Source organism: Gossypium arboreum, chromosome 11 (genome assembly GCF_025698485.1).
Source record: "Gossypium arboreum isolate Shixiya-1 chromosome 11, ASM2569848v2, whole genome shotgun sequence".
NCBI classification, from domain to species: domain Eukaryota; kingdom Viridiplantae; phylum Streptophyta; class Magnoliopsida; order Malvales; family Malvaceae; genus Gossypium; species Gossypium arboreum.
In genome coordinates this window covers 37,743,409-37,754,746 of record NC_069080.1, presented here as the reverse complement: position 1 = coordinate 37,754,746, position 11,338 = coordinate 37,743,409, and the positions used below count along the sequence as shown (strand labels likewise).

At 33.0% G+C, this 11,338-nt stretch overlaps 1 protein-coding gene and 1 pseudogene across 1 annotated transcript; both read left to right on the top strand.

Moving 5' to 3' along the window:
• The first annotated feature begins 2,347 nt into the window (after nt 1-2,347).
• Nucleotides 2,348-4,065, top strand: LOC108478440 (cytochrome P450 81Q32-like). The gene is made up of 2 exons (XM_017780898.2): nt 2,348-3,265; nt 3,348-4,065. The coding sequence occupies exons 1-2, from the start codon at nt 2,384-2,386 to the stop codon at nt 3,966-3,968; spliced, it is 1,503 nt and encodes a 500-aa protein (XP_017636387.1). The 5' UTR covers nt 2,348-2,383; the 3' UTR covers nt 3,969-4,065.
• Nucleotides 4,066-7,891: 3,826 nt separating this feature from the next.
• LOC108477897 (probable receptor-like protein kinase At2g23200) lies at nt 7,892-10,163 on the top strand (annotated as a pseudogene).
• The last annotated feature ends 1,175 nt before the right edge of the window (nt 10,164-11,338 follow it).

The window sequence follows — 11,338 nt, the reverse complement described above, 5'->3', positions numbered from 1 at the left end:
TGATTAAACATATAATTTTGGAAAATTGCAAATGCTTATTCAAATTTATTGTTAATTTTATGAATTAATTAAATAAAACAATACTTTTAATTAAATATTTCGTATATTTTAAAAATATTTCAAACAGTTAAATTTAAAATTATTTATGTGATAAATACAAGAATATTTTGATTTTGAAAATATATAATTGAAAAAATAAAATATATTTTATATTTTTCTTCACTGATTAACCAAACTATTATTTTGATTAATTCTTTTATTTATGCTCTTTCTATTTAAATATACGTATAAAACATATAATTATTTAATTCTATAAGTGTGTTGAGATTTTTTCATGTGTATTTAATTTATATTTAAAATTTTAAAAAAATAAAACCTATGATAAAATCTCAACTCTATTTATGAGATAAAAATTTTACTGCATATATACTAAATAATTACTCAAAAAGAAATACAATAACTTCTTCTTCTTTTTTCTTAATAACCTTTATTTAATAGTTTTATATATTTAATTTTTATGTGATATAAATTATATATTATATTATAAATATAGAAAATAGACTGGGGCGGATCAATTTTCAACTTGAACCGGTAATACCGTCAAAGCTTCCCTTGAAATTAAATTAAAGACACCCCACATTTAAAGGAAAAGGTATTGGAAGTGGTAATTGGTATAGACAATTAACATTATTAAATGTGAAATCCAAGTGATGGATGTCATAAAGTTGGACTAGTTGAAGGTTGATTTCAGCGGTGGAAACCATGACCAATCTCCTCCTCCAACTTCTACTTTCTTTCAACAATTCTTTCCTCCTATTTTTCTATTTCCTCTCTCCTCAAGACTTCAATTCTAAACTAATACTGGCTAGTTGAACTGGTTTTAAACTTTGGCCTGTTCAAGTTATTAAAAATTTAAAATTTAAAATATTAAAAATATAAAATTTGGTTCAATTATAGTTCAACTAGTTTTATTGCCCGGTTCAACAACCGGTTCGTGGGTCAATTGGTTTTTTACCTCAGCTGGTTCTTGATCCAAATAGTCTAGTCAGATTTAGATAACATTAAATTTTGAAATTTCTTAAATTTTAAAAATCTTTTTATTTTTATAATTTTAAAGAGTTTTTATTTTTCTAAATAAGAAAAAAATTAAATTTATGAATTTTTAAACTATATGACCAAATTGATAAAAGAAACTATAAATGTTGAAGTTTAAAATAGTTTAAAAAATTTTAAATGGTAGACCAGTGAATCGATATGGATTGAATTTAATTGAACTCTTAATTGAACTATTTTTAATAATTTTTTATTTTTTATTTTTAATAATTTATTTACTTTGAACTGGTTGGACCAGTTATTTTTAGAACTAATTGATCAAATGAGTTCATAATCAATTCAATTGTTGGTTCAACTGATTTGTTAGTTTGGATCAATTAGCCCGTACTGATTAGTAGGTCAACTGATTTTTTCTTTCATTGGACTAATACCCACCTCATTCCTAATCCAACTAGTTGGTTAGATTTAGTTTAGAAAATATTGAATTTATTTTATAGTTATATATATATATATATATATATATATTTAAAATCATTTTATTTTTTCTTTCAAAGAGTTTTTAGTAATCCTTTTTTAATTTTAAAAACTATATATTTTCAATTTTATGTTTTCATTTAAAATATGAAAAAAGTTAATTTTAATTTTTGTTTTGTTTTTAAAAAGTAAGGATCAAATTGACAAAAACTGTAAATATTGAGGATTAAAAAATTAATTTATTTTTAACATTGTTAACTTTAACAGAAAAATTAAGCGGAAGGATAAAATTTTTAGGCTTAATAATAAATTTGGCCACTAATGTTTACATATTTTGTTAATATGACCCTAATTGTATTTTTGAGCTTTTTTTTTACCATCAACCTTTGTTCTTTTTTCAATCTATTTTTTTAATAAATTTAATGAATAAATTCAAGGTTTTAACGTTTTAATTTTTTTTTTGAACAAAATGTTTTAATCTTTCATAAGTTTGTGTATTAGGAAGTAAAAGTTTTTTACTGAGCTCATTTTTAGATAATTATATTTATTTTCTTTAAATGTTTAATTTAATGTATCATTAATTTATTTTATTATTTTCTACTTATAATTATCGGAAATTTAAAATTAAGTAAAAATTAAAAAGAAAATATAAGCACTCAACATCTTAAATTTCAAAAGGTTTGAAATATTTAAACCAATTCATTCAACTTCTATACGTAATATTTATATTATTTTAATTAATTTCAAATCAATTAATGACAGAAAAAGATACCAAGTCAATAGTCAATATCTTTTTAATTACATTACTCTATTTAACCACCACCCAACTAGAGCTAGAAATTTAACCAAATTAAACATGGAAGAATCCACTCTTTTTTACTCATCTCTTCCTCTTCTTTTTCTTTTCCTGCCTTTCTACTTATTGTTTCAATCAAAACATCGCCGTGAAAACTTGCCGCCCAGTCCGCTTTCCCTTCCCATCATTGGCCACCTTCACTTGCTAATAAACCCACCCCTTCACCGTCCCTTCCTCCAGCTTTCGAAAAAGCTCGGTCCAGTCTTTTCTCTTCGCTTGGGTTCACGCCTTGCCGTGGTCGTTTCATCACTCTCAGTGATCCAGGAATGCTTAACCAAGAACGATATCGTGTTAGCCAATCGCCCCAACTTGCTGTTGAGCAAACACCTGGGTTATAACCACACCACCGTCGTAAGCGCGCCATATGGTGATTATTGGCGTAACCTCCGTCGTATTTGTACAATCGAAATCTTCTCACCGAATCGTCTCAACAAGTTCCACGGTATCAGAAAAGATGAAGTGCGAAGATTGTTGTTGAAACTATCTCATAACTCGCGAGAAGCTTTTGCCAGGGTAGAGCTTAAATCAATGTTTACTGACTTGATACTTAATAATCTTATGCGAATGATGGCCGGAAAGATATATTTTGGTGAAGATGTTAGTGATGACGGTGAGGCAAAGGAGTTTAGGGAGCTCATAGCAGAGGTGGTTGAAAATTCTGGCGCAGGGAATCCGGCAGATTATCTGCCAATACTGAATTGGACTGGTAATTATGAGAAGAAACTGCTGGAGCTCTTTAAGAGGATGGATGGTTTCTTGCAAGGGCTAATCGATGAACGTCGAAATGCAAATGGAGGAAATATGATGATCGATCATCTCCTTTCTTTACAAGAATCGGAGCCTGAGAACTACACCGATCAGACTATCAAAGGGCTTATAGTTGTAAGTCAAGTTATACTCAGTTTATTTAAAAAGGCACCAAGTAAATATACATGATGATTGATACCATCTCCTTGCTTTGTAGGTATTGCTTTTCGCCGGAACTGACACATCGGCGGTGACGTTAGAGTGGGCCATGTCGAACTTACTGAATAACCCAGAGGTGTTGAAGAAAGCCAAGGCGGAAATCGATGCCCAAGTTGGTGAAGAAAGGTTGATTGATGAATTGGATATTGCTAAGCTACCTTACCTTCAAAACATCATGTCGGAGACCCTTAGACTATACCCGGCCGCCCCACTTCTAGTGCCTCATAGAACATCCGATGACTGTACCATAGGTGGGTATAATGTGCCTAGCAACACCATTGTGTTAATCAATGCATGGGCGATACAAAGAGACCCTGAGTTGTGGGATGATCCGTCGAGTTTCAAGCCGGAAAGGTTTGAGAGTGAAAGTAAAGATCATGGGCACAAGTACTTGCCTTTTGGTATGGGAAGGAGGGCATGTCCTGGGGCAAGCATGGCTCACCGTATGGTCAACTTAACTTTGGGATCATTGATCCAATGCTTCGAATGGAAAAGGATAGGTGTCGAAGAAATTGATATGACCGAAGGTAAAGGAGTCACCATGCCCAAAGTTAAGCCATTGGAAGCGATGTGCAAGGCACGCCCCATCCTCCACAAGGATCTTTATAGGGCAGCTTAGAAGAGTTTTATATATTGCAAAATTATATGGCGTTTAATGTTTTTCATCTTGTTTTAGTGTTTAGACTTTAAATGTAGGAAGCTGCTTTTTATGAAAATTTTAATTATCCTATGCTATGGATATAATAGATTAGTATAACATACCAAAAAAAGTAGTTTTATTTCATGGTATCTACCTTTAAAACGGATTAATGTAGAATTTAGAGAACATGTTGAATTTTGCTCACTGTGTTTTTAATTAATTCAATTGTACTCAGGTCATATATTATTATTTGCAGCAATTAATTGCTTCTACTGAATTATAAAATTATTTATTTATCCGATCTTTAAAATAAAAATGAAAGTAAACTCATTAAAGTAAATACTACAATAATTTACATTACCAATCCAAACTGTTCCAAACTGCAATGTACTGGATCAGTGAGCCATTCTGCTCAGTACGTTGTTTTAAGTTGATATTGATGATGCCTTGAGAAGGTTGATACTATTGAGATAGTCTAAATCCAGTGAAAAATGAAAATGAATTAAAAGGTTGGTTTGGAGAGTGTTTTGATACTTAAATTAGTAAAGATAAAATGGATAAAAATAATTTAAGAAAGAATTACAAATAAGGGTGGAATAAAAGTTTGTATGTATGTGGATAGTTATAGTAGAGGAGTAATTTTTTTTTTTTAATGTTTTAGACGAATTAGTGGAAGAAACATGTTGAACTTGATTGTGCAAGGTGATCTTTGTTAAAGGCATGAGCGATGTCATCTTAAGGTAGCACCTTACCTGGATTTCGATGTGCCGAGTAGATTGAGTTTAGGGCATCCAGTATGAATCTTAATGTGCAAGGCAATAAAAGTAAATATGATATGAACACGTGTCCTCGAATCCTCCTAGCCATAGTCAAAAGTGTGTTTCTCTTAGCCATATCGACGTATACGGGTCTTGAGTTGGTTGTCCAAGGCCACTGGCTCCTAGGCTTAGTCCTTTAGGCTAGCATATACATTCATACAAACTACAACTTGATGTCCAATTAATCATGCTAGTGCTACTTTTCCACCACTTTTAGGATATTTTTATGTACTAAAATACTACAAGAACCAAAAACAAGAAAAAATTCATGAATTCTCCTCCATAAATAAGGTCAACCAAAGTCTTCCCTTTCCATCTACCCCTCCCTTGGTCATTATTGTTATTCATTGCAATTGATTCCTGATGCTTAGATATATACTTGATAGCTTCCAGTATACAAGGAACAAACCAGTTTCAATGGAAAAGTTACTCTTCCTTTACTTACTCTTACCTTTATTTCTAACACTCCAGTTTTATCCTGTTCCAATTCTGTCCCATCCTTATAATTTTCCAGATAAATTCTTCATCAACTGTGGGTCGGGTTCCACCAAGCGGCAACAGGAAGTTTGTTGGTGACAAGAATCCCAATTCCTTCTCTGTTGGAATTAGCAAATCTGTCCAAGACACTAACCGGTCCACAACAGAGTGGCCTCTCTACAAAACAGCAAGGTTTTACAGACGCCCATTTTCGTATGAGTTCGACATCACTGACAAAGGCCTGCATGCAGTACGCCTTCATTTTTTTCCATTCTTGTCCAACAAGGCTAATCTAGCTGATGCTTTATTCAATGTTTCAGCTTCCAATAAGTCTCTGGTATCCAATCTCAGTTTCAGAAACATTACTTCTTTCCCTTTGATCAAGGATTTCTTGGTGCCTATTGTCGAAATCATTTTTTTGGGAAGAGGTGGGTCGACTTGGTTTTGAAAATGAAAACGAAAAAAAAGGAGACTCACCACCAATCCTTTTTTATTTAGGTGTGATTGGATCACCTGGTAATTCGGTCATTTTAACAAAAATTTAAATTTATTAAAACGATAATTTTCAGTCTACAAAATCCAGAAAACGGGTTCGGGAGTCGGTTACGCACGAGGAAAGGTTACGCACGAGGAAGGGTTAGCACCCTCGATATGCCCAAAAGTGGTACCTAGTTGATTAATTAATGTTTTGATGTCGAAAATTTGAAAACTTTGAAGATTTTAAAAGTACGATCCTTTGTTAAAATATTATTAATTTTTTTTTTGAAAATGGCATATTCCACATTAATCGAGAAAAAAGATTATATCCCGTAAGTTAGGACCCAATGTCTTAAATCCTCGAAATGAGAATAAACGCCAAAAAAATTTTATTTTGAAAAATGTTCGATTATCTCGATTTTAGGAAGAAATCATATCCCGTAAGTTAGAATACGACTTTTTCTTAATTCCCGAGAATATTTAAAAATGTTTAAAACGTTCGTTATTCGAATTTATCGAGAAAGTCGAATCCCCGTAAGTTAGGGTGCGACTTTTTGAATCCCAAAATACGAAGAAGAATCACTTATTATTATTATTTTTAAGAGAAATTTTCGATATAACGAGTAAAATGCGACATGATTTCGTAATAAAACTTAAAATGGATTACGGTGTTGATATGGGTGATGACATAATACTGACGAAAATGATAATCAAGAATAAATTTGCAGGTATATAAAAGCATATATAATACAATAACAATGAAGACAAAAATAAAATAAGGATGAAACAATAATAAATTAAAATAAAAATAACAATACATTAATAAGAGTAATAATATATTAATATAAATAGTAATATAAAGATGATAATAATGATGATGATGATGATGATGATGATGATGATGATGATAGTAAAAATATAAGTAAATGCAAAAGGAAATATATAATGAAGTAATAATATAAAATTAATTAGCCTAATAATATGAAAATAATATTAGTAACAATACAATAATAGTAATAAGGTAGAAAAGATAATAATATTGTATTAATAAGAATAATAATATAATAATAATAATCATGGAAAAAATAATAATATTAATATTTTAAATAAGATAATAATAATAGATAGAAAGCAGTAGTAATAATACGTTAATAAAAGTAAGAGTAATAATAATATATTGATAATAAATAATAATAATAATAATAATAATAATAATAATAATAATAATAAAGGAATAATAATAATTGTAAAATAATAATAGTGATAATAATATATCAAATAATAATAGTAAAATAATAATATATTAAATTAGTTAATTTAATAATAAAATAGTGAAAATAACAAAAAAGGACTAAATCGAACCTAAAATAGAAGTTCAGGGCGAATTCGAAATAAAAATAAAAAGAAAAGGACCAATTTGGATGCGCGAATAACAAAGGAGGACCAAAAGGGGCAAACGCACAACACCAGGAGGGGCCAAATTGAAAATCAAAATAAATTAAAGGCCAAAATTAAAATTTAAAAAAGTTTGATTGCAAAACCATGAAAAAGCGGAAGGGCTAAATGGGCAAATATCCCCTTTATCGAAAACACGCGGATCCCTTGAGGCGGGTCGGGTCGACACACAGGTCGTATCAAAACGACGCTATTTTGGCACTTAAATTTTCTAAAATTTTCATTCTCGGCCCTACTTTTACAAAAAAACAAAAAAAACTTTCATTTCTCTGAAGGCCTTCAGAGTCCAGCAAGAGCTCTGACAGTTCACCGCCTTCGACCGCCTCCGTCGGCCACCGTGCACAGCGACCGAACCTCCAAAAGGTAAGTTTTTTTTTATATATATAGATATATATATATGCTATTTTTAAAAAAAGAAAAATAAAGAAAATATGCATATATATTCGAAGGAAGAAAATAAAAAGAAAAATAAACTAAAAAAATCAAGACATTTACGCGATGAATCTGTTTTTCATCAACTTGCTGCGTTTTTTTTTTTTGTTTGAATCTGTTCTTGTATTTTTTTTATATTTGTTGAAGAAGAAGAAAAAATTACAGTGGTTTCTTAGATGGCTTTTATAGCCATTTACAACTTGTATGTTTAATGATTTCTCTGCTCTCTTTTTTTGTAGGTGAATGGAAGGTGGCGACAATGGCAGTGGTAGAGGCACTGACGTTGGCGGTGTGGCAGAGGCTAGGGAAGAAAACCTAGGTGCCCTGCACTTAGGGTTTGAATTTTTTTTATTTTTTTCTGTTATGGGTTTGGGCTAGGATTTAGTTTTATCTGGGCTAGGTTTAGTTGGGTTTATAATGGTGGGCTGATGGTTGTTTGGGTTTGTTTGGGGTTTAGTTGGTTTGGTTTGGTTTTGAGTGTAATGGGAATGTATTAGGTTTGCTTATGGGCCCGGGTAGAATTTGGGCTGTACACCTATCAATTCAGCCAGTTTTAGAATCCACTTCATCCCTGCATTTAGAACATCTTTTGCTTTTGTGAATGCTATAGAAGTTTTTCGTATTCCAAATCTTAAGGACAATTGAATTCATGTTACTTCAGCAGGAAGTAAGGGTCCTTTCAAAGGCTTGACCTTTCAGGTACTTAGAACAGTTATGAGGGTTAATGTTGGGGGTCAATCATTTAGTGACCCAAATGCTGTGGCATCATTATGGTTAGCTGATGATGACTATATATTTATTGGAAATTCATCAAAAAGGTGTACGTATCTGCAGAATGGTAGGGTAAACTATGTTGATGAAGAAATACCGAACAAAAACTTTAGCATCTGAAAACTTAGTCCCAAAGACTGTTTATATGTCTTGCAGAAAAGTAATCTTAAATGATGGACAAGCATCAAATTCTACTAACATTACTTGGCATTTCAAAGTTAGTAAGAATGCCCGTCATCTTGTTCGGGCTCATTTCTGTGACATTATTGCTAACGGGTTTAACACAATGTATTTCAGTCTCTTTATATACAGCAAGTACAAACAAGAAATGACCCTAATGATGATTCTGCTTTTACAGCAATCCCATTCTACTATGATTTTGTGGTTGAATAGGGTAATTCTGACTTTATTGGTATTAGTGTTGTCCTTGGGGAGGAATTAGCGATGGATAAATATGCTTACCTGAGTGGACTCAAGATCATGGAGTTTATCAAAGAACCAAGTTTGGAAATAGAAATAAGGCAACCAAAAGGGAAGCATGCAATATTTATCCTAACCGGTTCAGTCGTTGGGTTTCTTGTTATCTGTAGCTTGTTGGTGCAAGACTTCGTATGGTGCCCGTACCCTTCGTTTTCTAAGAATGAGCTCTTATCTTGGAACAGGCACAAGATCTGTCAATCCCCCTCCTTTTCCAAACTTAAAGTTAAAGATGTCTTTTGCTGAAATAGTAGAGGCAACAAAAAACTTCGAGGCCAAATTGCTGATTGGGAAAGGAGGCTTCAATAAGGTTTATAGAGGAACTCTACGGATGGTCTCAAAGTGGCTCTATCCAGGTTATGGTTCTATCCAGGATTTGACATCGCCATCTTGTTGCCCTGATTGGATATTGCAATGAAGGGCCTAAGATGATACTAGTGTATGAGTTCATGGAGAAGGGGAATCTCAGAGACCATCTTTATAAGTTGCATCAGAATCTAGAGAAATCATCTATATTATGACATGGAATCAAAGGCTTGAAATTTGTATCGGAGCAACTGAGGGTCTTCATTACCTCCACATCAGTTCAGATAGAGGAATCATTCATCGTGATGTTAAGTCCACAAACATATTGCTTGATGAAGGATATGTAGCAAAGGTTGCGGATTTTGGCCTTTCCAAATCAGGTCTACTTGATCCAGCTGAGCGCAGCATAGGCGTAAAAGGCAGCTTCGGTTATCTCGATCTTGAGTATTTTAAATGCCTTTAGTTCACGAAAAAATCTGATGTTTATTTATTCGGTGTGGTACTCCTGGAAGTGCTTTGTGCTAGACCAGCTATCATTACCTCCCAAAGGATGGAGGAAATAAATTTAGCTGAGTGGGGATTGTCTTGGTTAAAGAAAAGGGAACTTGAAAAGATTATTGATCCTTCAGTGGCAGGCTAGATTAATATTAATTCATTGAGGAAATTCAGTGAAATAGTTGAGAAATGTCTGAAGCCAACTGGAGCCAACAGGCCTACAATGCATGAGGTCTGCTAGGACTTGAAATACACATTGCAGCTACAGCAAACTGCAGTGTGCCGAGAGCCCCATGAGGAGAGCGCCATGGATCCTTCTCTAGACTCATCATCTCAAACTTTTCAGCATTTATCGTCAAACAACTTCCCAATGGAGAAAGATTTTGTGCCTATGGAAAAGGATGATGGTTCTGCCACAACATCCAGTAGAGTCTTCTCCCAACTGAAGATTGATGATGGGAGATAGTCTCTACTGCCTAGTAATTTGTCTGTTCTATCACTATGTTGATGTTGAATGTATATTGTTTCTATTGAAACCCACCCATTGTTTGAAAAGTCAAAAAGGGTGGGCACCGAAAGTAGAAAGTAAGATTGGTTGGCAAGTTAGGTTAAAAGTTAGCATGGGATAATTGCAAATTTGGTCCCTAATTGTATAGGGACATTGCAAGTTGATCCTTGAACCTCAACTATAAATAGGCCTAACCATTTCTTACTTTCTTCATCCCATAATTGTCATTCTCTACTTAAGGCATTATTCTCTCTCACTATTTGTAAATTTCACTTGTAATTTTTGGAGTGAAATATATTTGGTAGTGCCCGAGGGCGTAGGTAAAATTTACTGAACCTCGTTAAAATTCTGGTGTTCTTTATTATTTATTTTGCATATTTTGTGAATGTGATTGTAGTGATTTATTGTGCTATTAAATTACGATAGAGGGATATTCTAGCTAGGAAAGACTTGGTATTTAAGTGATCTTCGTGATCTACCTCTCTTTCCTGGGAATTGAACTTAGTGTGATTTTTCAGTATAATATTTTTACTCTTTCACACGCTTCCGCGTAACAATTAGTATCAGAGCCAGATTCGTACTTGGGGAATACGACCAGTTATGGTACTATTCATGTATATGGCACTATTCACGTATATGATACTATTTACGTATACAATACTGTTCACGTATACAGTAGTTGAGATTGAGGAGAAAAATGACAGTAGCACCGTCATCAGCAAGGACTACTGTGACAAATGCAAAATTTGAAGTAGAGAAATTTGACGGTACCAATAATTTTGGTATGTGGCAATGTGAGATCCTGGATGTCTTATGTCAGCAAGAGCTAGATATAGCCCTTAAAGAAAAACCTGACAAGATGGATGACAAGGAGTGGGCCAAGATCAATAGACAGCGTGTGGTACAATCCGCCTATGTTTGGCCAAAGAGCGAAGTACTCATCACAAGGAGACATCAAGAAGAAGTTATGGGATACACTGGAAGAAAAGTTTCTAACGAAAAGTCTTGAAAATAGGCTTTATATGAAAAAGAAACTTTATCGATTCACGTATGCACCGGTATGTCGATGAATGACCATGTGAACTCATTCAATAAAATTTTAGCGAGACTTGCTAAATTTGGATGAGAAATTT

Excerpts from the sequence above, each read along its gene's own strand:
- LOC108478440 (XM_017780898.2), top strand. The coding sequence starts at position 2,384 with ATGGAAGAATCCACTCTTTTTTACTCATCTCTTCCTCTTCTTTTTCTT. Across the intron at positions 3,266-3,347 it reads CTATCAAAGGGCTTATAGTT|GTATTGCTTTTCGCCGGAAC; the intron begins GTAAGTCAAGTT and ends CTTGCTTTGTAG.